We start from the raw sequence: 27,917 nt of genomic DNA on the forward strand, positions 1-27,917 counted from the left end.
TGGAGAGGTTCAGAAGAGTCAGACACATAAATATAAAGTAGGACGATGTGTAATTTTAACAACAAAGCAAAGAACTTCAAATTTATACTATCATTCTATTGTGACAACAGATTTATGTTCACATCAAACACAGTCAGTGCACATACAGATAGATGATATACATGTTTCCTATGTATTTTTTTAGTATACAGACATACTGTATATAAAGCACTACACATGTTAAGCTCAGATACAGGCACAGATCACTACTTAATACTTTTTCTTCACAGATCTAGAAGTTTACGTGCACATCAGAAAGTATGAATGCATGTATCAAATACTTGACAGACACACTCAATATGCATGATACACAAAAACTAGCCTACAAAGCCTACGGTGTTCTTGTTACTTGAAGCTCATTACTCATTATACAGCACAGAGAAAAAACTGTTCTGACGGGTAACCAGACCTTCTGCACAGGCTCATTCACAAATCACACAGTCAACAGGTGACTGAACAACCAATACATTAACAAGACTAGGTTAAACCCTGGTATATGGCTGGACTATGTATGAAATTCTAGAGGGCTTTTCATTTGAAAGGTCAGATACAGGATGTGGCGACCAAGCCCCCAGGAAGTGCTCCGAAAACTCCTCACATCTCCGAAAACGTCTAATTTCCAAACAGGCATTGTTAACCACATATTGGGAATCTACATGGTTACTTTCTCGCCTTAAAAATCTTAAAACTTAATAAAGGGACATATTAACAGTCCTAAAGCGAAATTTACAACAGCTTTTAGCCTGGCTCAAAATCTCTGCCATCGCTGATCACTGCTAGTTGGAGCGAAATGCATTCTGGGATACATGGCTGTCCCAAGCTTCGGCGACCTTCGACCGACCAGTGGTGTAACTTCATCAGTCAGTCAGTCAGGGACAGACATGTTTGTTCAGCCTATAACTGGATACATTCTAAATGAACCAGGCTCTGTCCCTGTGACTGAGTTCATGTAGACAGCTCACTGTAACGCAGCTTCAGTGTTCCAAACTACCTACAACACATTATTTGACCTGTTTGCTGTATTCTTGTTCAGGAGATAAAAACACACAACCACAGAGAAACATTCGAAATTGGACAGTCAGATTCAAAGACCTCCGGACTACCGGTATTCACTGTCTGAATAAGACTTTACCCACCCCACCCATAATAAGGAAATTACTGTATGCTGACTTGCGATAGAATTAATTTTTTTTTTTTTTAATTAAAAAATAAAACCATGTTACAAATTCATTTTTACTGTGAATTTATTTATAGACTTGAATCACAAGATGGCAAACATACATTTTGTGATGCCCACTACTAAACAGTATGATGATACACCTGAAGCTGGATACCAACCCCCATAAAGTGACAAGGGAGACGAGGAGAGCGGAAGACAATTCAGAAAAATAGAGAACATGGAAAAAGTAATATGTGTTTAATCCAAACATGGACCACATGAAGAAAGGCCACAGACAGAACAGATCTCTGGGAAAAGGCTGGAGGAAGAGATGTTCGAATCAGTTCTTTTGTTCTGAACGGTTTTACTGACGTTAATGTAAAGCCTGAGCAGTGGTCTTCAGTTACTTTAGCTCTGTTTAAAAACAACACAAAAGGATATCTGAAATGATTCAATGTAATCTGGTTTCAGGACAAACAAGGAGTCAGAGGTACTTCAGCCAGGTGCAGTTTCTTTAACATTATCTGGGCCCAAGAGATGTTGAGTAACTTAATAGGGTGTATGCCCCTATTAAGTTACTCAGAGTAAAGCATGTTGTAAGTAAAATGAATGGGCATATGGTCATATATAATGTGGCCCCTTGACCCTTTTTGTAAGGACAATGAGGCCATAGCCATGTCATTATGTACTGTATCAAATCAAATCCAGTAGAAGTGAAGAAAGAAAAACTGGATCCTCATGAAAAAGATACACGGGTATATTAATTCCTCTGTGTGGCTATGTGGCACGGTCAAAATGAGCCTTAAAAATAAATGATATAATATGTACATTGCTTTGATTGTGCTGTTTTGCAAAAAATGGATACGCCTTACTTTGGTGTAACGTGTCAGATACTGATGAGTCCATTTATTCTGTAATGAATGTTTTTTCTTCATCAAGCATAGATAATAATCTGCTGTCACTGACTTGTAATTCCCTTTGGCACTTAACTTCACTGTGGGAAAAAGACAGAGGTGGTTGCTACAATTCTTCCATTACAGACTAAAGAGCACAAGCATTCTGATCCACCACAGGGAGCTATGCTCACTTCATCCAAACCAGTGGTTTACAAGGGAGGTATGTGTCTGAATTAACACCATTTTAAGATATATGATCATTGTATTGATACTAAGCAAATAAATGAAATATTCCAATTTTAAAATGTGAAATTAGGAATGTTGTAATGTCTACTGTCTGCCTGAAGGCCTGTTCCATGTTGCTGCCTATAAATTTGATGGTAAACATATTATGTATGTGGTAAATGTATTAAGATAATTTTCTATTGTTGTTAGGACAGAGTATGATTGGCTTCACAGTTCACTTCAGAGTTTATTTTCTAGTGACTTCTATTCACAGTTTCACAGTGACCCCAAACCCTCCATCCACCTCATCTCAACCTGTCTCTGGTGCTGAAAGGACCACAAGTGCTCTGTCTGCCTCATCTATAACTCTTTCTGCTGCTGAAGAGGTGTCCAGCTCCTCATTTACCTCCATCGAATCTGACTGCTGCTGTTTTTGAAAAGATTTCTTGTTGATGTTTTAAGCATAATTGTATTTATTCTTCCCTTTACTTATTTAACTTACTTGTTATTTTCTTTATGAAATTCAAGTCCAATTGAAAAGCAAGTGGTTTTGCAGTGCTGGGGAGTGATGGGTGTTCGGGGCAGCAGCAGGTGGGGGATCCAATCTAATATCTCACCACTAACAAAGTCAGGGCCGGCCCTGCCTTGTGGACTCATCCTTGCAGATTTCCCAGACCTGCACCAGTTTAGTGCAGTGACGTCTGGACATTTGGATTCAGCCACATGAATGAATGGAGCACCATCTTTGGATTTCTGAATCCAGTTCTCCTTAATAAATCCATAGTTGGCATCCCCACTGTGTCACCAGACTACCTCCTTTCAAATGAATGAGGTGTTGAGTTTTTCACACAGGCTGTCTGAACAAAGCTGAAGACCTGTTTAAATAAAAACACAGTGTATTGTGTGATTGGCTGTAATCACCATACAAAATAAGGGAGCAGGTACACAGTTTGTGTCGTACCTACAAAGATGAGCAGCAGATATTTGTGAACTCACTGTTTGTTTTAACTGATTTCACCATTCACACTAAATGTATAAGCAATGATGATTTCCTGTCTGTTTCTAGCTTCTCTACTGTGTGTGTTACTTCATGTTTCTTGGCATCTATTGTCAGTTTGTCTCCATGTGTTGCTGTACCTCATGGGACTGTACGACTATGACTACCATTACTGGTTCAGCCTTAGCAGGTAGTGTACAGTGGGTTTATCAGAGCGTGTTTGCTGAAAACAGCTGCCTGCTGCTGCTAGAAATGAGGTCAATGAGAGCGCTGAGTAATTTTGCCCTAAAACCAAATCTATGAGGATACAAAGCTCAGATGGTGAGAATATGAGTGAGCAGTTGTATTTTACATGTAGACAAAAGAAAACCCCTTTTATTCATTGATTTATTTATTATTTACAACTCATTTTAAGACAGAGTGAACAAAGTGACAGATAAGGAGAGAAAGCTACGAGAGCTTTAAGACTTTCATGCTTGTCATGAAAACTGAACAGTAAATGTTATTGAAACCTCTCTCTCTCTCTCTGAGTCACCTCATCCCTCTTTTTCTCTTCCTCCATCCCCATCTTTGTCCTCATTATCCCCCTTTTTCAGTCACCTCTCCCGACCTCTGTCTGTCTGTCTGTCTGTCTGTCTGTCCTCTCTCCCCTTCTACAGTATATCCCTCTAAATCTCTACCTTTCTGCTTCCTGCTTTGATCTCATCTGTTCCGACTTATTCCCACTTTCCTCTACACACGCTGTCTTTGCTTTCTAAGCACATTATGCACTTTGTTTCCCTCAGTAGTAGGTGAGCAAGATTAAGCTGAGTTAGTTCCTTGCTCTCCTCTCTTCATGCTCTTCCTGCTGTCAGACTTCATTTCCTCCATGTGTTCTGCAGAATGTACTGTACATCCATCTTTTCCTGTCTTCTTTGTAAACCCACTTACACTATGTTTTATTATGAGTTTATTTTTGCCTCTCTTATTAATATTTTTGAATATAAATAGCACCTTTACTTCTGCCCAGCAGTCTGATTCTTCAACATCCTCTTTACAGTTTTCCAGTAGTAGATAACATCTTCTGTCCTTCACATTGGGTAAACGGCACCACATGCCTTCTAATCATGATGTTTGAATCTTTGTCCTCCAGCAAACTCGCCTCCTCTCCTCCCTCAGTGTCAATGCTGTTTGGAGTATTGCTTCTTGTGTGAGGAAGTTTTTTTTCCAGATGGCAAAACACTTTTGATTGGAATGTCTTTATTGACTGATCAGCTGATCTGACGGGACAGTAAAAGGAACAGCTGGGCTGGACTGTCCTGTGAAAACAGCTTTACTGCAATGTTAGAATTGTGTTTTATTATTTACCAACACAAACATCCTCCACATCACTGCAAAAACACAAGCAGAAACAAACAAACAATATAGACAATAGGGCTGTAGTCTGCTGGTCGACTGGTCGATTAGTTGGTCGATATGCTCTCGTCTGACTAAATTCTCATTGGTCGAATAATCTCCGTGTTATTTTCATAAAGAGAAAAGTGCTACATCAATAGCTTTCCAGGATTAATCCATTATGTCCTGCGGCGGGAGGAACAGACTAACAAATTACCTGTGAAAACGGGGGTGTTTTGAATACACCCCCGTTTTCACAAGTTTGAACTCGCCCAACCTAATGGAGACTGCTGGGTCTGACTGTACTCAACGTTTACTGAACGTTTACTGAATCTGTGTTTCTCCATAATGACACAACGAGAACTAGAGAACCAGGCTAAAAAAGTATTTTTTAATATTTGATATCCGAATGAATATCCATTCATCTGTTAATCAATAGCGTTTGGGAGTCTGTGCAGCTCTGTTCCGGTACGTGAGTCAACCTCTGTCGTTGCCTGGGAAACTACTGGTAGCGTAACGCCGTTGAGCGAGTGGGAAAGAGCGAGGGGCAGAGAAGTGACGGTGGATGCAGGCGGAGCAGAGGAAAAGGTTAGTAGTAAGTTGTCAGTCTGGCAGTAAATGTACAGCACAGACTACAGTGTGTCAGTTAATAAATGCTAAAAAGTCACGTCTGTTGTCTCCCCAAATGCTGGAAAAGTCAAGGAGGTTAGCTCCAAAGTTAGCAACAATGGGTTAGCCTAGCCTGAAGACACAAAACAGAGAAATACAGAACAGAGAAATGTGTGGCTGCCGAGTTTACTGTGTCCTAATAGACAAAGCGCTTCCATAATCTGACCGTAGACTTTCAGGAACTGTCTGATACTGAATATCTTTGAACAGTGTCCCACTGTAGACTTCCAGTCTTGAATTGTTGGAGCCAGATTTGATTTCCAAAATAATATTGTATGATTATAATACTGTAGATTAATCATATAAGCTGTGAATCATCATATTTACTCATAAAATAAAAATATTATGTGTGTAGAATTTGAGTCATAAATGAATCATTAAAACACTGTAACATTCTTTATGATTTCTTCATAAACCAAAAAGCTTTTTCTAACTTTCCATTCCAAGTGCATCTTGGTTCATTGAGGAAACGTATACAGCTACAGTCCTGCTGTTGTTATTACTGCCATAATATCAGCTGAGCCTGGACAGGACATCACTTATACTTTACCTGTGCTCTCTCACAAACTAATGAGGCTTTATAGCTGGTTTCTCCCTCACGTCCATTCTGTTCTGTTGGTAATAAACAGATTTTAATCAGTCTCATTCTATAGGCCTGACAGCTGTAGATCCATAATCAGTATCAGAGTAGCAGTTATCAGGTGTTTTCCTTTTAAAACTATGACTTATTTAACACGTTTGACAGTTGAGACGATGCACCTGGTGAGTAACTGTTGTCTCCTCAAAATGAGGCTGCAGTGAGCCAGGACGTCTGCTTTGGTGAATTAAACTCCTCCATCCTCACATGTGATGCATCTCTGTCTTTGGGCAATAATTCAGTATAAATATGAATTGAATTGATTTGACATGATGGTTAGTTGTCTGTCTCCTCTACAAGAGTCTAACACTTTGTGGACAGGAAGGAAAAAATGTCAACAAATATAAACCAGCAATTACATTTCCTTCAAAACATATTAGGCAAAACAATTCAACAGTATGAACATCTATTGAAGATCTGTCTTCTCTTTCTTTGTTTCTATACTTATTGAACGTAACACTCAGTGTTTGCTGTTGTGGACAATGATGAGACTTCTTGATCACTGAGGTCCATTTCAAGCATAAAGACTCAATAACACTGAGAGTAAAATACACAAATAAAGAGCAGGATCAAATCCTTCTTAATTCTCAAGTTATTTATTTATTTCTTTTTATTTACAGCTGGTCGTTCCCAGAGAGCAAGCCACGTTGATTCAGAGCAACTCATCTCCATGTCTGACAGTAACAGTCCAATCCAGAGCCGCATTAGAATGATGTATGTAGGAGACGAGTTGTGTGGCGACAGTGGCGAGGAAAAACTCCCTCTAACGTGGAGAAACCTCGGGAGGAACCAGGCTCTCTGGAAGAAGCCCCTCCTCCTGAGGGCTGGGGGTCCTCCTGCTGCTTCAGACCACGATACGAGCTGCTGGTCCGACCTGAACCTCCATCTTCTCCTTCACCACCTGCAGAAAGACAAAAGAGAAGAACACACTTACCTGTGATGTCCAGTTCCCGTGGTCGCTCGCCTCCACTGCATCATCTTCAGCAGAGTGCCACACAGTCCCCCATCTCCACACTGCTCTACATCTGAGAACAGAGAAAAACACTTGCAGTCATACAGAGTGGGTGGATTAGACAATCCCTGTGAACAACAACGTGTGTGTGGGCTCACTGTCTGGAGAAACAGTTCAAATCAAACAACATCAGAGTCACTTTGACTTCAGGAAGAGACACTTTTGTCATCTTACCCGTCTTTGGTAGAAAAGGATGTAGGCATCTCGCTGCCGCCGCTCACAGACAGAGGCCCCCTTTGTCTCTGTGACCTCTGAATCGTTATAAATGAGCCAGCGGTCAGCGAGGTCATCCAGCTCCACATCTGGGTGCACTCCGTCACTTATGTAGTGTCCTAACAGGAGAGGAGTCACTGTTAGATCAGGTGTCTTAACTTGCACAGGTTATGAAGGTCAACTGATCTCTACAGCTGACTTGTGTATGATTCATTTCAGTTCAAAAAATGGTTTAACAAAAATGCTCAAATAATGAGTCTGAGAAGCTGATAGATGAACCACAGAAGGTGACAGTGTGATGTCAGCGTGTCATCATCTTACCTTGTTCCCCTCCAGAGCCTAAATGGCTGATGACGCTCACCAGACTGTACCAACCATCAGCCTGAGGAGGAACACAGTCAACAACACACACATATAAAACACCAGTACACACAGACCACATGTTTACTTTGTATTTGGACTCAGGTGAGTTGTTTCTTACCTGGCTGGAGGTCACCAGCAGCTCTCTGAACAGCTCCACTGGGTATCGAAGCTTCTCCAGCTGCAGGAACGGAGTGAAGCTGAAACGTTTCAGATGAAGCATCAGCACCCTGTAAACAGGAAGTAAACACAAGAAGAAGAAAAGACATGAGAACCAGGAGATGAAGGAGAAGTAAAGTGTGTGTGTGTGTGTGTGTGTGTGTAGTTCAGCAGGTCCTTTAAGGTCAGTGGACCACAGTTGGATGTGATGTCACTCACTTGGGAAGGTTCACAAAGGTGGACTGCTGGCCAGATGTGTTGGCACCGCAGTCACACCTGAAGTCCAAGTCTGTCTCCTGAACAACAGAGACAACATGCTGTCAGTGACATACTGCATAATAAAACAGCAAGGATGATGTCACTGAAGGAGGACAGGTGGATCTTACCTTCAGGTAATCCTGGAGCATCTGCTGGACTGAAGCTCCAGGCACCAGGTCCAGAGACAGGTTGTTGAAGTCCTCTTCTCTGGTAGTCCGGGCTCCACACCTGCACATTCAAGGGACAGAACATCAAATGACAGCTGCAGAGGTCATGATGAGGCGTCCTGTTGTAGGGATTTAGTAGCACAGCTGGAAGGTTAAAGAAGGTTCAAAATCTCTGTGGCATCCTGATTTAACATTAAGACTTAATGTGGAAACTTTTGACAATGTTTTGTATTTATGGGGAAAAGAAGGAAAATGGGAGAAAGGTGTTTTGCTGTTTCACTGAAGATATGTGATATGACATATGGCATATATACATAAAAAAGCTGTATGAAGAGACAAGTGTGTTGAGCTGTGATTGTGTGTGATGTGTTTCTCTGTCTTCTTTTACCTCTTGCAGATCCTTGTGTTCTTCATCTGGAACTCAAAGTGGTCTTCAACGGGGCACCTGTAGCTTCTTCCCACGCGGGCAGCTGCTTCCTGCAGCGCTGGCGACAAACTCCTCATCTGATCCAGGAGAGTTGTCAGCAACTCATGAGCATCCTGAACACACAGAGACACACACAGGGTTTGATGCACAGAGGAGGAACTATCAGGAGGAGGTGAAACAACAAAAACAATCAAAGCAGCTGACTCACTTTCTGGTTGAAGTCCTGGAACTCCTGAGCCTGGACAGAGAGGGCGCTCTTGAACATAAAGAGGGCCTGGAGTTTGTCACGGATGTCGACGGAGCGGTGAAGCAACGCGATGTTCATGAGTCTTCTGCAGAGGGTGAAGAAAAAATAAGAGAGGAGAGCTTCTGCTGTTATTTCAGTTCAATGTGTATGTGTGTGTGTGTGTGTGTGTGTGTGTGGCTGCTGTACCTGATCAGTTCAGCCTGAGGCACTGAACCCCACACCTCCACCTGGCACATGATGTCTGTGATGAAGTCCTTCAGCGTGAACAGGCTCTGAAGGCTGGAGTTCATATAGCAGATCTGAGCTGGATTGGGAAACCTGACACACAAACACAACTTGTCAGCACACACATCAACATCACTAACTGCAGCTGCTTTTCTCTCACTAGTTAGATTTCACTTTGCTTTGATGGATTTATGTTCTGTTACAGATCCATTTGTTAGTTTAGAGATGTGACAGAGCAACAACAAACCTTCTGTTAAATATTTGTGTTGTGAAACAGATTTACTCACCCAAACCAGTCGACCTGCTGACCTCTGAGTCTCTGGGAGGTCATGACATCACCATGACGGACGTGATGTGTTTTGGCACTACAAGAAGAGAGAAACACACACATAAACATACAGTCAATGTTTTCATGTAAAAGTGATGTAACGATCACACATGTGTTGACAGAGCTGATGCTGATGCTGCAGTACTGCCACACTAAAGAGACCAGATGTTGTCTGAAGAGCTTTTCATGTGAAAAAGTGAGAAAATGTTGATTACAATCAGGAACTATCTGATCAAAGAATAAGTCAACAAATCTGATCAGACATCAGATGGCAGCTTTTGATATTTTTGTGCTTTTGAATGTGAACTATGAACATGTGACAGTGACCTGTTGGAGGACGAGTCCTGGTTGGTCAGTGTCCGATACCCAGAGAGGAGGAAAGATGTGAGTCTGTGCAGCTCATGTTTTCTGTTGGCTGCTTTCTTCTCTGTCTTCGTCACAGCTTCCTCCTCTTCCTCGGTGAGAGCATCAAACTCCACCACCTCATCAACCTCATCAGCAGTGAGAGTCCCATCTGTAGCTTTGACAGGGCTGCAACATGGAGGGAGAGACAGGCTGTAATTCTGTAGCAGACTTTGTTTTTGCTTGACTTTCTTTCTTCCTGACAAACACTGTCAGTGATGTGAAAAGAGTCTCGTTACCTCCTCTGAGGTTTCTGAGGGATTCTCTGCTCTCCGTCGTCTCCCTGGTCGTCGGCAGCCGGAGCGACTCGTCGATTTCTCTGTTGGAGGAAACAAAGACTCTCACAGTTCAGTAACACAGAGACACACTTTTGAATCCTTTACTAGTCCAGACTGGTGACTGTGTGATTGATGTGAAGCAGTGAAACTTACTCTGCAGCAGTCGAAGACTCGGCACCTCCAGCGAGTCTTCTTCTCTGGTTGTTGGTTGGCTGGAGCGTCTGAGGAGGTGACTCTGCTGACAAACACAGCTGGTTAATCTACTGCTGACTTAGTTTGAACTGTGGATAAATCATTTCCTGACTCTTAGTACAGACACTGTCAGCTCTGCTAGTGGGAGGAGGAATGATGTTTTTACCTCTGTTGGTGGCCGGAGCGTTGTCCCCTTTCCTCTCTTTCCCTTTCGCTCTTCTGACGTGACAACAAAAACTATCATAAGAATAAAGTATGTCTGACATCTTTTGTGGCTAAATACCAAATAGAGAGTTTACAAACTGCTCAAATCAGGTGAATGTGAAGCACTTCCTGTCAAACATACCACAGGTCGACCGAACAGTCTGTGCAGCCAAGGAGTCCTTCCTGGTGGCTTCTCCACAGAGGACTTCTGACTGCTGATAAAACACAAACACACTTTGACTTTTCACCATCAACTCATGTTTACAATCATTTGACAGCATTGTTTGAATGGACTGATCACTCTCCATAGTCAATACAGCAAATAACAGAATAGTGTCATTTGACTCATTTATTCAACTTTCAGTCATTTATGAAGCAAAAATCTCAAACATTTCCTGGTTCCAGCTTCATAAATGTGAGGATTTGCTGCCTTTCTCTGGTTTATGTCCTTGTTTACTGAATATCTTTTGACATTTGTAGATGTCAACTTGGAACTTGTAGACTAGAATTAATAGATTCATAGAAAAAATCATTCATAATGAAGATAATTGTTAGTAGCAGGTGTAAACCAGAGCTGGTTTTAAGTGCAAGTCAAGTCTTTGTAAGCAAATGACAAGTTAGTGTGTGACGCAGGGGACCATTACAAATATAGAAAAAGTAGAAACCCTGTAACACTTGTAATAAATCCTGATGATTCAACTCTGTGCTCACTCTGGAGGCTGTAGTTAGTGTTGATGTGTTGGAGTACATCATGATGGAAGTTTCTGACTCCATACATTTAAGAGAAGTTGACTAAATATCAGAAACACCTTTCAATATACTGTAGTCCACTACAACATCACTACAGTCTGCATCTCATGGTACAGGTGTTTCTATTTTTCTGCTCACTCAGTTCACTGTGTGCAGGTGAACTTTTCTTACCTCGCACTAGAGATGGAGCACAGCTGGCTCTCATCTTCCACAACTGACACTTTATTTTTCTGTTCAGGATAAAGAAAAATGTAGCAAATTAATTGTTAATTGAAAGAAAAATCATGTGTCTTCATAGCAGATATAAGCTGTGTTCACAGACCCTGCTATCTATAAAAGTCTTGTTGAAGAAAGTCAGAGAAATAGCACTATTTCTGACTTCCAAGTTGACATAAACAAGGTGGAAAGTACAGAAAGTGTGTAACATTTGTAAAACTAACCTTTCGTAGACAGCTAGGCATTTTAAACATGGTTGCAGATCTTTCCGTAGATACAACGTGAGTAAAATGTTAACCAGCTGCTCTGTACTGTTTCAGGATCTTAAGTCAAAATCTGCTGAGCTGAATCAGAATGTCCTTTGTTGCATCATGACATGACAGTTCTAGAATGTCAGTCTCTATGACACAGACACTGCTGTCCATCCAATACTGTACATTATAGAATACAGACAGTGTACATGATTCAAATCATATATAGTCATTGCTACTAACAGTAGATACAGTATTTTAGTCTTGACTGCCTCACAAAGCATAAGCAAAGTGTCAACAAATGTTCAACAAGCAGACAAACCTGAATTTATAAATGAATATATATGTAAATGAACTTAATAGAATGTATTTACTGTCAATTATTATCATAGATCACTAATAATATCTGATCCTGAGCTGATGGCTGAGATCAGTCACTGTTGGTTAGTGTGTTCTTTAAAAGGCTGGCACTGTTTTATGTTCTCTTTACTGTCAACAAATCCCATTAAAAGACCAAAACCAATAGTGTGTTCATCCATCTCTCCATACTTTCTGTCTCAGAAAGTCTCCTACTGAAGATTCAAGTCTTTGAAAACAGCTCACAAATGACAGTTTCAAACAAGGTTCAGTAAAGTCCTATCAGCTGGGCACTGTAGTCTTTAGATAGACAGACGGATAAAAAGTCACTATTTTCTACAGTGGATTCATATATATTTTCATTCATCTGTTTACACTGGTGCAGTGTTTCTTAAACTTTGGCTCCCAACCCAGGTTGGTGGCAGTGCTCCTATTGTGCTTCTCACACTAGTATCAGCTTCTAACATTTCTATTTTTATGATGTTATTTCCTCTTGTCTCTCTCCCTGGTGCCTGATGTTTTGAGATCAAGATACAGGTCCTACATGCTAATGTTTAAGCCTACAACAAAGTCACATCACTTACTACATCATGGATATATTTTCTTGTATGTGAGTGTGGATGATGCAACAGTGTGGCTCATTGATGTATTTTGAATCGTTTTTGGGCAACAATGGAGCTTTCTATACATTTCTATGGCACAGAGGAATCAGATTTATAAGTCTTTAGATTTCATGGGATTTGTTGACAATAAAAAATATAGAATATTCTCAAATACTCACCTCCAAAGTTTGTATCTCACTTCATCATGAAGGTGGCAGCAGTTTGGATTCCCTGCAGTTCCAGTGGACTGTAATGACCCTGATTCACAGCAAAAATACATGAATAAATAATCCTTTTCTTTTAAGCTTCATTACTAGTTATTAAGGGCTTACAGTCAGGTATAGAATGTTGAACAGTGAAAAATAAAACACATTTTAGAAATGTATTTAAAAATTTGAGGATTTTTTTTTTATATAAAGCAATATCCCAAATTTAATTTGTGTCAGTGTTTTCTGGTGGAGGCTTGATGCCCAAACACACTAAAAACATCATTTGATACACGTCATTATCTGCAAGAATCAGATTTAAAATGCCAACACAGATTTATTGTTGTTCTTTGTATTTACTGCTGCTTTAGTTGGATGTAATGAATGAATGAAAAGGAGAAATGCAGAGGAGGAAAATGAAACTGAAACTAAGAGCGTACAGTAAATCATCTGTTGAGTCTTTGATGGTTATTGATTTGTGCTGTAAAACATAATTACTGTGAAATAATCAGAATATAACGTTTGATTTCTCTCATTCAGCAGCTTTGTTCTCACTACCGCTCTCTCTCCTTGCTCGACCACTGCCTCTCTCTCTCTCTCTCTCTCTCTCTCTCTCTCTCTCTCTCTCTCTTTATTGGCATGGCTGCATACAATACTACATGCCAAAGCACATTTACACAAACTATACAATCATAGCAAACAAATAAATAAACAATAAACAAAATAAAAAACAATAAACAATAACAATACAAGAGGGGCTATGGAAGGTAGGTAAGAGTAACATCAGATATAAACATACAACAAATGAATGATTGATGAATAAGCATGAATGATTCTCCATGTGGGTCAGGGCTCTGACAGAGCTGTGGAGCTCATGACAGGCCGCTACATATCTTGCTGCCAGTCTACAACAGTCCTCCCCCTCTCCCAGCAGGACTGGAAGTCTCTCCCACTCACTTAGATAAAGGAACTCTGGGAATATTTTGATTATTTTTGCAAAATATTGGTCTGTAATACTTTGATATTGGTTGCAGTGAGTTAAGAAGTGCTGCTCTCTGTTTCACAGTAAGAAGACAACCTCTCCTCTCTGGGCAGCAGGTCTGTCTGTGTCGGCCTTCTTCCACTGCCACGTTGTGTTCACTCAGTCTGTGCTTACTCAGTGTTTTTCTCAGTTTTCTATCAGACACTGGTCAGGTAGGTTGCCACAGTGTATTCTCTGTTTAGGGTTACATATGTTTCTATTTTGTTCTGGGATTTTGTTAGTTCTGTCCAGTAATCTCTGTCTTTTTCTTTTTCTTATCAGTGGTGGCTGGTGACTCAAAACATTGGGGAGGACAGGAGGAAAACCAACATGCAATCTTACAACAAACCGCATCAAACTATATTATTGTCCCACCTGATGAAATCAGAGGGGTGGGGTTAATTTTATATGCCAATAAAACAATTTGCTTTCAAAAACAAAAACCCCTGAGTGGTGAAAAGGCTGCTTCTTTAAAGACATTTAGCATATACATGTTGTTTCTAAACAAAGAAGTGCTCATTTTAGCCGTGGAGTGGTTCAGATCTGTCATTTTACCAACAAAGTGAAATTCAAATTCACAGTAGCCTATCATTCTTTGGTGACAACAACAGACAACATATCACATGATTTACACGTGTTTCTTGGGTATTTTCTTAGTATACAGAAATATATAAAGTAGCACAAAGCTTATAATGTGATACAGGAACAGATCAGTGCTGAACACTAAAAACATTCACAGATCTAAAAGTGTAGGTTCACATCAGAAAGTGTGTGTGAACGACATACAAAATATAGTCTACAAAGCTGACATGTTAACACTAGGAGTGCAACGGATCACAAAACTCACGGTTCGGATCGTATCACGGATTTGAGTCACGGATCGGATCATTTTTAGGATCAGCGAAAAAAAGTGGGAAAACTAATAAAACTTTGTTTTCTATTTATTCTGTAACACACTTACAGCCAGAAACAGCAAGGAACTTTTGCCCATGGTCTTAAATGAAAACAATATTTAAGATGTCCTATGTTTAAATAAAATGAAATATATAAAATACTCAATGCTGATACCTTCCTCTTTTAAATACGGTAGTGAATGAAACAGCCTCTGTCCACATCATCAAAACTTGATGATAACATAGAAACATGAACACAAGTCTTGTCCTGCAGCTTGTTGAACGAGCCATCAAACAAACATTCACCGCTAACGTCAGTTAGCAGCTAGATGCTAATTAGCTGCTCAGCTGCAGCGCATTAAACAGGTAAACATAACTGCAAATGTCACTTCAACCCGTTAGATGCTGGTTTGATCGTTGCTCTTCAAATTCTCTGTTAGCGACACGCTGTCTGTCCATGACTTGTACTTACAGCAGTTTGTTTACTTTGTCTTAAATGAGACATTAAATTTTGCAATTAATCCGCAGTTCATATATCTGCCGAACCCTGGGAGGGGGGGGGGGGGGGGTGTCACGGATCAACTACGATCCATTACGTTACACCACTAGTTAACACTTGTTATTTTAGTTACTTTAAGCTTATTACTCAATATACGACTCAGCTTAAAAACGAACTAAAGAAACTGTCAGAAGCAAGCAGCCAGACTTCCTGCACACTAACGTTAATCATGCAACATCAACAGGTGACTGAACAACCACTCAATTAAAAACCAATGAATGAGTGAGTCCAGACACCTCACTGTAACTTCAACAAGCAAACTACCCACAGCACATTATATGATCTCTGCTGCATTCTTTTTAAGGAGATAAATTCACAAAACAGCCACAGAGACATTTAACCATCAGAGATGAAATTAGCGACCAAAGAGACAGAGAGAGAGAAGCTGTATCTGACTCACGTTATCTGACGTCTTCTTTCTTTCATGGAGATGAAGTATTCATGTCATAACGTCCATTTGTGGCTGTTGGTCATCTTGTTTATTAGTTGACAGAACTTTGTGGCTGTTAGTTAACCAGTCTGATATCATTATCAACAATGACAAACAAGCTAACTCTCCTGGTTGTTTCTCCGGTTGCTTCTCTCTCCAGCCTCCCCGGCAGCGTCCTGCTGCTGTGCTGCACAGTCCAGATAATTTCTCCCGTTAGATTAACAACAGTTGTTAACAGTCCTTCCATGGATGTATAAAGAGTCCTTCAGGCTGTTACAACAAGCCAGCTGTTGCATTGGCTAACGCAAGGAGCTATCTACTGCTGCTACTCTGCCTTACAGTGGAGAGAATTGAAGATGAAATCTGGAAACTATCATTGGACCAACTCGATGTCAATATTGCATTCTGGTTGTTGATTGGTTAGGGAGGACGTCCTCCCTTGGAGCGTCATTTTACGTGTCTTGGCCAATCACAGACTAGCATGAAAAAAAATGAAATACATTAAATCCAGTGTAACAGATTCCGCCCAGAGGAGGTCAGCAGCCACCCGTCCTCCTCTGTCCCCCACTCCCTCTCACTATCCCTCACTGCCCCCCACCACCACTTCACACACACTGCTCTTTCTCCTCCCGCCCTGCAGGTGTCGCTGTAAACAGAATTTCAATGATGGATTTTTTCCAAAGGACAAAAAATATTTTATGAACAATACTGAGATTTGTAATGGTTTATTTCAACCAAATATTCTTTTTTATATTTTGATCTCCCTCTTGCCTCTCAAAAAATAGAGGAGGATCAATCTCCTCTGCCTCTATGGACCAGCCTCCACTGATTACAACCTTGATGGACCCCGCTGCACTGTTTGAAAAATTCAGTACTTTTTTTGTCCAATTTTTACAGCACACTCATTTTCTGAGTACTTGCATTTAATTAAGTCATATACTTTGCCTCCAATGCCATTTCAGAGCAACTGGTAGAAAAGACCATTGTGCCAAATCAAATCAAAAGCTTTCCTGAAATCAACAAAGCAAGCGTACATTTTTCCTTCATGTTTTTGGTGTACATGTTTTTGGATTAGAGTATGGAGAGTAAATATGTGATCTGTTGTTCTATGTTTGGGTATAAAGCCAATTTGGGATTTACTTAGTATGTTGCTTTTGATCAGGTAGGACAGTATTCTTGAATGCTACAAAATAGTTTCCACAAATTAGAATTTACACAGACACCTCTATAATTATTGGGATTTAGATTGTCTCCGTTTTAAAAATAGGAGTAATCAGTCCCTTGCTCTAAATTTCAGGATATATGCCACTTTTTAATACCAAATGTAATAATTTTAGAACAGCCATTTAAGTTTGATACTACTGTGTTTCAACATTTCTGTCCTGATACAATCAAAACCACAAGCCTTTCCATTTCGAAGATCAGCCAGTTTCTCCTGTAGCTCTTTTATTGTGATTGGACTGTCCAGAGCATTTTGGTTGTCCTTTATTACATTTTCTAATGATTTTAATTTGTCAATTCTGGACATCTGATGTGTGTTCAATCTCCTTGCCAGTTCTGGCATTAAAATCCCCACATAACAACACTGAGCCGAGCGACTGGAAGTAAAGTATTTCCTTCTGCTGAGTGCTTGTAAAATTGTAGGTGTTTGTAATTATTATTTTTTCATTGAATAATGAAATGTATGTTTATTTTACATTATGTGTGTATGCAGTGCTGAAGAACAGTATTTATACATCAGTATGTATATTCAGTATCAGTATGTTTACTAAATTCTGTAAAAGCCACAATAATCTGCTGTTCAGGTCAGTAAAGACAGCTGTATGGACAAGGCCAAATAAATATGGTGAACAGCATTTTATATAACCATTGTGTGCAACTCTGCTATCCAAACATCAGCCATGATCAATGTTTTGTATAGTTAATTTAATAGCAGATGATATCAAATAATGACATCATGTGGATTTAATACTCTCTATTTTATCAGAAAGCACAAGACTACTGAGGTTTATTCTCATTTAGTATTTATGCACTGTATTATTGTTATGTTCTTATTTTTACACTTATTTTGTCACTTTATTTGAAAAACTTTGATTGCAGGTTATTTCAAAAAGCAGCAGGAGGTATCAGTTTGAAATGTTTAAAGGACATTACCCAGGTGGTACTGCAGCTTTAAAGTCAGCATATTTTTCAGTAGATGAAAAAGCTCCAACGTCAACAATTACTTGTGTATATGTAATGAACTGCTATCAACTATTACATGTAACTTTTGCTATTATATCAATAAACTGTTTTCAGCAACAAGCAGTCAGTGGTGTTTCTAAATGCTTTTTATATTTACATCATATATACTTTATATATTTATATAATTGAGTGAACTAGTGTTGTCATGTAATTACACACTACCAAAGGTGTGAGTCCACATGTCTAATATGAGCTGATCAGAGGGCAGACACCAGAGAGAGTTGAGGAAGTAGAGAGGAGAGTGGTGCACTACTGATCCATATCTAATAATGAAAAGACAAACATCAAACAACAAATGCACATTGTTAATGATAATGCTAACTGTTATGAATAGAAAGGTCAAACAATGAATAGTAAGCCATCAGATAATGAATACAGAGGAAGAATAGTCATTAAATATGGAAAATGAACCTGTAACGGGTATAGGTTGGACCCAATAGCAGCACAAATGACACAGGTATAAACTTTGCAGTCTTTATTTTACACAATGTCAAGGCAATATTAGCACGGTCGGAGAAACACAGTTTTTGAACCCCGATCTTCCACTCCCACAGCGGACAAAGACCAGGGAACAGGCAGGCAGAACTCAGAGTCAGGGACAGACGGCTGGTGGGTTTACCGGGGCAGAGACGAGGAGCGATGGTCGAAGACAAGCTGATCAGAAACCAGGAAGGCAGTCCAGTGAAGAAAGCAAGATGACTGAGCATAGTAGCGTAGACAATCTGACAAGGAGGGAGTGGGCCGAGGCAGCTTATATACTGGCTGATTGCAGATGATGAGCAGGTGGGAGCGCCAGGTGAAGGTGGTTGAACTAATGAGGGGTGTGGCAGAGCAGAGAGTGAGACTGAATGATTGGATGATTGGATGATTCCCACAGCAACAGGTGAGGGGGAGAGCAGACTCTGACAGAACCTCCACACAAACATCTCCAGATACATCTCCATCCTGTTTTATGTGTGTAGCTTTCACCACTAGATGTCACAATTTGATTATTTGAGGTGGGCCTTCATTATTTATTGCTGCCACATTCACTGTTTGATGTGGTGATTTGTTATTTGATGTGTACTGTGTGCCCGGCCTGTCAATCAAAGCGGCCATCAAAGGCTCCACTCAATGCCTACAGAGCAGGAGTCCTGCAGGGGAGACTCTTGACCGACCGATGAAAATGAGGAAATAAAGTCTTTAGTGAAAGTCAAATGTATGCTGTCAACCAGATGACATGTTTCACACCTGATTGACAGCAGATAGCAGACTGAGGTGATAGGGAGAGTTCAAGATGCAAAACACAGTGAGAACTTTAATGTCAGATTTTCACAAGTCATAGTTGTATTCAAAGACAGTCAGTTAAAAAAACATTCTGTAATTACTATATTATATTCATATGCATTGCACTTGACTCAGTTTCTACAATTTCCCAAAATATCTTACATCTAAAAAACATGATCCTGACCAGTATCAGACATCTTTTCTTTTCTATGTATTAACACATCAGCTCTGGTGTGAATGTGTCATGCTGATAAGCAGTGACTTTCTGCAGTCAAACCAACTGAACTTGTCTGAGCTTTGTGTGAAAGGGAAGGAAGCACACGCAGGCTAAACTTAGAAGACGTTGGAGAAAAACTCTGATCTCATATTTACCTGAAATGTAACTTCTCTCTTTGTCTTTCTGCTGCATTATTATTAAAACAAAGTAGAAACATTTGTCAGACTCAGAGCAGCTGAGTGACAGAGTGTCAGTGCTGGATGTGAGGATGAGGTACACTTTGATCTGTGTGCTGGGATTATTCTGTAAGTACATTACTGACTTTCTGTGTTTGCATGTCACAGATTAAAGAACATGTTGCTGAACAGTTAGAATTACAGAGTATCACTGGTTGAAGCAGTTTCTCTGAGAGCTTGAACAGAGCACGCTTATGGTTTTTAACTACAGGGTTGTTTTATAGGCCAGATGTTGGTTGGTGACTTGGCTCAGTTTAGATTGAAGGACTGTTTTTTGAAGCAATTATTTTTGCACAATGCATGTAAATTATTTAAGGTATTATTATGTATGTGGGTTTTGAATGTCATGATTTTCTTATTTTATTTTACGTTTCATTGTATAGAGATTTTTATTTGATCTGTTTCCTTCCTGCTTACTAACTTACTGTATATAGACTATATATAGTTTTAAATGCCTTTATTATGATTTTGACTTTCTTCAGTTTGATTATGTCTGATGAAGTTTCACTTCACTCTTCTACAGACACTGAAGGTGACCAATTATTTTATTTATACATGATATATAAATATTTATCATTTATTTGTCATTGACTGTATTACTCTTAATCACACTTTTTGTATCTAAAGTAGATGCAGAATTGCTTATTCCTCAGAACGATTTATATTTTGGTATTTATCATTTCTGGGCAGATTTGTATGTTTATATAGTGAGACCAGATGTTGTGCTGACCCTTGAGACAAAGAGTTTGTTAACTTCATACAGATGTGTTTTCCCTTCATGCATTCATCTGATAATCTTAACGCTCATCATTAACAGGGCAGAGTGATGACCCAGCAGAGGACACTGATGACTCTAATGTGGAGAAAGGATCATCTGCAGGTGCAGTCAATTTCAACAGTCATTACAACTTCATTCATTATTACACTGGAGGTGATTACGGGTCGACATGCAGTTCAAATGATCTCACTTACTTTGGGTAGTGACATGTGTGCTGGCTGCCACAGTGTCTTTTTTCCATCATCTTATAATTGTGATAATTGATTGTGAAAGCCGGACCAGCCTGTATGAGCAATATTCCTCTTATAATTATAATATCTTATAATTGTGAAACTAATGTAGTAAACAGGTGAGTGTGGAGCTGCTTTTAAGAATTTGGGACATAAAATCATTTAGTGGGCATATCATTAATAAAACAGTAAGTGTGACTACAACTTCCTCTTAATCCAATTTAATGCTGAATTCTCACGACACACTTAAAAACCATTATATTTAACACTGATATCATATTGCTGCTAAATAACTAATGTTGTAATAGCTTTGTTTATATGAAATATATAGTCATTTACAGTAATTGAGATGATTAATGAAGACTGAGAAAATCACTTTCCAACAGATGCACCAGAGTCTGTCCTCACTGTGTCTCCATCATGGCTGAGTCCTGGAGACTCAGTAACTCTGAGCTGTGAGGTCAAACATCCATCTGCAGGATGGAGGTTCTACTGGTATAAGACTGTTCCCAAACTATCAGACTACTCCTACAGCTATGAGCTGCTACGTGGTAGCACCAATGGGACTGAACAGGATTCCTACATCATTCATGGGTCGACTCACACAGCAGGATATATATGTAGAGCTGGAAGAGGAGACCCCGTGTTTTACACTCAATACAGCAAACCTGTGTTTGTTTGGTCTGGAGGTGAGTTTGCTTGTTTGTTTTTGTCTCCTTCTGTCAAGAAGCAGTTGTGATGTCATTATCTGGGTATTGACAGTTTTTCAACACACTCACCAAACACAATGTTGATATTGAATTATTCTACATACTGGACTGGACTGGATTTCCTTCTTTACATCTTCAATTGATCTGAAAGCATTACAGCACCAAAAACCTGAGATATTAGGATTTTCTTTGTCATGGAAACCAAACTCTGCTCCTCTTTGCAATGAGTACTTTTACTTTGGATACCTGAGCTCATCTTACAGCCAGTACTCATTACTTTTACTGATACAGCAGGCTGGACAGGTGTGGTTAAAAGAGACTTTATCTAGTGGTCAAGCAACATATAGACATACAAAACAGTCAAAATCTAGTAATGAAAAACCAGAAAAGTCAGCAGGCAACAAAGCAGGTAAATGTACAAAGTACAGAAACAGCTGGAAACCTGAGAAAACTCAGACAGATGAGAGAAAAACACTGACTATACAGTACCAGTCAAAAGTTTAGACACACTTTCTCATTCAAGGGAAGGTGTATCCAAACTTTTGACTAGTACTTTATATAAAGACAATGAAGCATCATTTAGATTGAAAAACACATCCTCTGTATGTTTGAAAGGTGGCAGGTAAACATAGGTTGTTTACAGCTTCACAGTGAACAGTTGTTGTTGTTATCTTGGTAGCAAGTTTTCAAAATAGAAATGATAATCAACAATAAAAAGTTTTTATTCTCAACAATAAAAAGTATTAGAAATACAAAAAAGAGGATTATTTGCATTGTGATCTTTTTAAATGTAATATCTCTGTACTTGGTTTGCTCCTCATTCCATGTTGTTTTTCAGATGTTCATTCAGCAGTGACTCTCAAAGTGAGTCCTGACAGAGTGCAACACTTCACCTTTGACTTTGTCTCACTGAGCTGTGAAGGAAACTTTACTGGGTGGAGAGTGAGGAGGTTTCCTGAGAACCACTACTGGTCATACTGTTCTAACTGGAGGTCAATGACTGGATCCACATGCAACACCTACACTTATCAGCAGGGTGATACAGTGTGCTGGTGTGAGTCTGGATCAGGAGAGTTCAGCAATGCAGTCAACATCACTACACAGAGTATGTTTACATTCCATTTGATTTGATTTTCATCTTATTTAAATTATTTTCAACATGCTGTCACTAACTACACTTCCTGTGTAGACAGTCAAGTTATATTCCTAACGTTTCCATAGAAAAATTATGTTATATTATTGTTTCTTTGACAAAAACCTAAAAGCTCATTAAAATATTATTCAGTGAGATTATCATAAAGAAATACCATCAAGTCAATTAGAAAATCAGATGTCTTCTGCACAACATTATAATTTAGTCGTGTTCTTGTCAAACACAGGTAATCCAAAAGAATAAACTACAAAAGAACTAGCTTTACACCAAAAACTCATCTGTGGACCAAATTAAAGCCTCTTTATATTTATTTAAACAACTGGAAATGAATATTTTACAGATCCAAGATGTTTGGTCCACAGCTTTTTTGGTGTGCAGCAAGACCTTTCTTTATTCTTGATGATAAAATGACCATGCTGATTTAGTCAGAGGTGATTTTATATCAATAACCATCCACTGTTTCATTCATATGTACCTGTTAGCAATAGACCTAACTAGCCATAGCTAGTATATTTACAGTTACAAGACATGTATGTAATGAAGCTGAAATGTTGGCTCTTTGTTCTGCTACACTGATTCTGTGAGATAAATTATGTTACGACTCAGAACCCAAAACCACGATATCAGAGACAGGAGCAGAGTCCAATGAACTTTAATCAGTCCAAAAAAACAAGCAGGGTCACAAACCAGGCAGACAACTCCAAGGGACCTAGGCAATTCTCAAGACCAGGAAACAGGCAGGATCTAAGGTAACAGGCAAGCAAACAGGTAGGTATAGAAATGCTGGAAGGCTAGGTAAACACACTAGACAATCTGGCAAGAGGTGTGTGAATATGGACCAGTATATACAGGGAATGACTGATGAGCCAAATGGGATCCAGGTGAGGAGATGGGTGGGGAAACTCAGGTGATTGCAGGGCAGATGGGTGTGGCAGGATCTGCAATGACAGGAGAGTTAGAGATCAGGCAGGTGAACAATATGAATAGTCACAAAGACGGTGAATCCGTGACACATTAGTTGGAGGAAAATAAAGGCATATGTGTGATCTATTCTCATGGTTTTATGTCACCTTGTTCTAAAGGTCAGCAGCTGCTCTTTGACTGAAACTTCATATTCTTTGACTGTTTTACAGATGCAGATATTATCCTGGTGAGCCCTGTGCATCCTGTGACTGAGGGAGATTCTCTTACTCTTGGCTGCAAACTGAAGAGAGGAGAATTACTTTCCAACGTGTTTTTCTATCAAAATGACAAACTTATCCAAAATGATACCAGAGGGGAGCTGAATATCTCTGCAGTGTCAAAGTCAGACAAAGGCTTCTACAAGTGTAAATACTCAGGAAAAGAATCAAGACAGAGTTGGATGTCAGTTAAGGGTGAGTAGGATTAAAACAATTCATGCATTTTCTGTCTTCTAGACTGTGTTGCTGTCTTAGAAAGAAATGTGGTCAAATACTTAGAATTAGAGAACTTAGAAACATCATTTGAAACAGCATTAGTTTAATCTGATTTCACATATTGGATCAACTTGTCTTATACATGAGGGCCGTTCAATTATTAAACATAAAATAAAAAATCTGTTATCTATAAAAATACAAATGTAAAAGAATGATGAATATTGTTTATTATCTATTACAGCAGTGTCCAGGCCTGAAAGCTCTTCATCTCTTATACCACTAATTGTTGGGCTGGTTTGTGGAATTATTCTTATTATTCTACTGCTCCTGTTGTATCGCTACAGACCATCCAAAGGTGAGACTTTTTCCTTCTGATGTTAAATGTTTTATGTTTTAATTATTCAAATACAAAGATGTCTTCTGATGTCATCACGTGGAATAGCTGAAGAATAATTTATAAAATAAATCACACAACAATAAATATCTTTTTCACAGATTCACACTTTATCAGGTTGGTACAAAACTCTCTTCTCTCATTTTGAACATAACAGCAGTGCCTTCAATGTGTCTTATTAAATTCATTGTATTTACTAAATGTTTTAGGCCGATCCAGTCTGAGAGCACCAATCAGGACTCTGCTGCAAATCACATGGTCAACCTGAATGAGACTCAACATAACGTATACTCCTCTCTTCTCCATGGTCAGTCTTCAAACTAATCCTGATTCATTTGTGATCTCTAACTCTAACATTTCTATTACTCTTTTTCTAGACTCTAGCCATCTGATTTTTAATGAATATTATCCAAAAGCCACAAGTCATTAGACAGGAAGTTGTTGTTGATCTCAGTAAATAAACCAGTGGGTCAGTTTGTAGAACAGTCTCAAAGATTTGTCACATAACCTGTTGTTCTACCACATTCACAAAAGATCAGACTAGAACATGGTTTTACATTGTTGTAATTGAACTAAAACTACAAGACTTATGTCTAGAGTCCAGAAATATTATTGCCATTATGGCTTTAGGGCTTTATAGTCTTGGTTGTGACTTATTAAATATTACAGTGTACAAAGAAATGAAAGCTTCTAAAACCTTTACGGTTTCCTGTTGTTGCACTTATCCACACTGTTAAAATCACATTTAAAAAAAACTTGAGGATTTTTGTTAAAAAAGTGATATTTCATTGGCATCATGCAATTAAAATGATTGATTTAACCTCAGCTTGATTTTCATTTTTTGCACACAGGTGATGCTTCTGTCTATGAATCAATCAGAGGTTCTGGAGACACTGAAAATGGTACAGTATACACCTTAACATGGAGCAGCCTGAAATTCAACATTACATCATTTAAGGGAGGAACATTTACAAAACAAAACCATGTAACAATAAATATCCTTTTCACAGATTCACACTTTATCAGGTTGGTACAAAACTCTCTTCTCTCATTTTGAACATAACAGCAGTGCCTTCAATGTGTCTTATTAAATTCATTGTATTTACTAAATGTTTTAGGCCGATCCAGTCTGAGAGCACCAATCAGGACTCTGCTGCAAATCACATGGTCAACCTGAATGAGACTCAACATAACGTATACTCCTCTCTTCTCCATGGTCAGTCTTCAAACTAATCCTGATTCATTTGTGAACTCTAACTCTAACATTTCTATTACAGTCTATAAAGACAGTAAAGGCTCTAAAACATTTAAGATTCCCTGTATTTGCATTTATACACACTATTTTAAAATCCAATGAATAAATAATCAAATTTGAGGATTTTGTTAAAAAGGTGATATTTGACTGGTATCATGCAATTAAAATGATTCATTTGATCTCAGCTTGATTTTCACTTTTTGCTCACCGGTGATGCTTCTGTCTATGAATCAATCAGAGGTTCTAAAGACAATGAAAATGGTACAGTATACACCTTAACATGGAGCAGCCTGCAGTATTATGCAGTATTACATCATTCAAAGGAAATCTATCAGCTTGTATTAAGATTTGTGAATGTGTAGATAAATCTGTAAATGTGTACACTAGGGCTGATATCTCAAATTGATTTTATTCATTTAAATTCCTGCTTTTGTACTATGTGTAAATTGTGAGATTAAGTTATTACAAAATGCACAAAAAGGTTCTTTTAGTCCAAAAGTAGATGGTAACAGAAAACTCAACGTGTCTTTTTATTAATGACTGAAAAGTCAAAGTATTTTGCTCCAAGAGCTGGAAAGTTACAACTCGGGAACACCTCTCAATTGACTGTTTTCATACATGTGACTTTTGATAGACTCTTGTCATGCATGAGATTTGCAAATATGTGTGACAATTTGTTTGAGACTGAAGGTTTTCTTCACCCTGAGCTGAGGCTCACAGGCTCACGCTGGCAGGCTGACCGTCCTTATTAAAGATCTTAAAATAATATAATGTAATGATAAAGTATGTCATTTTAATAGCTTATTCATCAACCAATATTCAATTCTCTGCCATATTAACATGTAGGCAAACATACAAATACTGTATTTTTCTGCTGACTCTAATGTTACAGCATATAAGCTACATTTGTTTACAGTAACAGTGTAGATTCTAGCAAAGCCCCAGCAATAAAATACAGATGAGTTCACCCACATCCATTGCAATAATGTTAGCCACAAACAGAATACAGTGGAAACAGCTTATAGTGATCACGGTTACAGTGATCAACCGCTTATATGGATCAAAAAGCTCAGGACAGAATCATTCCTAGTAGTCTGCTTACAGTGTTCATTTTGGGTCTTGTCATACATGAAAACATATGGAGAAAAAAAACAACTACAAAAAACAACATTTTTTTTTTTACCTTACTCCCATGATACAGCTATGATATGCAATTAGCAGCTGCAACATCATTATCAGGGATTGTGGTGCACCTACACAGGGTTGTGTCTCATCCACTGGCTTTCTCACTACCACTGCTCTCTCTCTCTCTCTTTCCCTTGTCTTTTTTGAAATGAGTCAGGAAGCCGTCAGCAAAGCCTAACTTTACTTTTAACATTATCAAACAAAGAGAAATGTCCCCCTCCTCTTACTAGTAATGTTTTAGTCCTCCATCATGGCAGGGTTACAGTTCAGAGCAGTCTGATCGCCGGCTGTGATTGGCCACCGCAGCGTTACGTGTTGCATTTCTCCAAAAGTTGATTCCCAACCCCTGCAGCCCAAATGCACAACCCATCTGCTTCAGGCTGGTTACATGAGGTTGGTGTTGCGTGCACATATAAATCATGACGGGAAAATCTCTCAATGAAAAACGTTGTCTCCTTGATGCTTATGACAAACTGCCAAAAACAAGCCAACGAGATGCAGCAGTGAAACAATAAGCGTTTGAAACATCTGTACTGTATTTTGAAACAGTCAATAAAATTCAGTAAATAGTGAAGCTGCCTGTTTTATTACTTATATTCATGTAATAAATATACAAATGTCAATTAGATGGTAATCTGCATGAGAAATAAAGGGGAAAAAATCGGTTATAATAATCATCTGCTTATAGTGATCAATTTGACCTGGACAGACGTGATCACTATAAGTGGTTTTCACTGTATTTTATACATAACATTGAAGTTTACTTATGGCTGAAATTCTGGTGGGGGAAACACTGTAACAATAGTCTGCTAGCAGTTTCTAGCCAGGTTAAAACATTACGGGTCTTCAGGTCACAAATCTTGATACACTTGCAAATCTGAATACACAGTTGTAGATTCCTGTGTGTCTGCTTTGAGCCCTGTGGGCATTACAATACTGTTATTCTTTTATTATCAGTGGAGACATTAACCCTGACAACCCTTCAGAACATAATCATTGTAAATTATGACATTACTGGCAAATGTTTCAAACTAATCTTCTCTCCATTTATAAGAAAATCAACTCCTGCAGCAACTGATGAAGCTGTTTATTCTGAAGT

General features: G+C 39.0%; 2 protein-coding genes across 6 annotated transcripts; one reads left to right on the forward strand and one right to left on the reverse strand.

Moving 5' to 3' along the window:
- Positions 1-6,573: 6,573 nt before the first annotated feature.
- On the reverse strand, positions 6,574-11,874 carry LOC122992803 (ubiquitin carboxyl-terminal hydrolase 37-like). 5 transcript variants are annotated; one of them, XM_044366746.1, is made up of 17 exons: positions 11,659-11,874; positions 11,390-11,448; positions 10,611-10,680; positions 10,431-10,501; positions 10,226-10,307; positions 10,034-10,113; positions 9,720-9,923; positions 9,352-9,429; positions 9,026-9,157; positions 8,801-8,924; positions 8,554-8,705; positions 8,127-8,226; positions 7,960-8,036; positions 7,703-7,811; positions 7,543-7,603; positions 7,183-7,340; positions 6,574-7,021 (listed from the first exon to the last, which is right to left on the reverse strand). In XM_044366746.1, exons 1-17 carry the CDS (start codon positions 11,686-11,688, stop codon positions 7,016-7,018), a joined length of 1,593 nt encoding a protein of 530 aa, XP_044222681.1. In that variant the 5' UTR covers positions 11,689-11,874; the 3' UTR covers positions 6,574-7,015. The 5 variants fall into 5 exon arrangements, with proteins under 5 accessions (XP_044222681.1, XP_044222684.1, XP_044222680.1 ...); XM_044366749.1 differs by having other exon boundaries at positions 10,431-10,480; positions 10,611-10,683; positions 11,659-11,873; XM_044366745.1 differs by having other exon boundaries at positions 10,611-10,683; positions 11,659-11,873.
- A 1,736-nt stretch (positions 11,875-13,610) lies between these two features.
- On the forward strand, positions 13,611-24,706 carry LOC122992268. Its single transcript, XM_044366024.1, has 8 exons — positions 13,611-13,617; positions 20,534-20,596; positions 21,093-21,413; positions 22,273-22,539; positions 23,721-23,963; positions 24,226-24,339; positions 24,480-24,495; positions 24,588-24,706. Exons 1-8 carry the CDS (start codon positions 13,611-13,613, stop codon positions 24,700-24,702), a joined length of 1,146 nt encoding a protein of 381 aa, XP_044221959.1. The 3' UTR covers positions 24,703-24,706.
- Positions 24,707-27,917: the final 3,211 nt, after the last annotated feature.

The sequence above is a fragment of the Thunnus albacares genome, chromosome 11 (genome assembly GCF_914725855.1).
Source record: "Thunnus albacares chromosome 11, fThuAlb1.1, whole genome shotgun sequence".
Lineage (NCBI taxonomy): Eukaryota > Metazoa > Chordata > Actinopteri > Scombriformes > Scombridae > Thunnus > Thunnus albacares.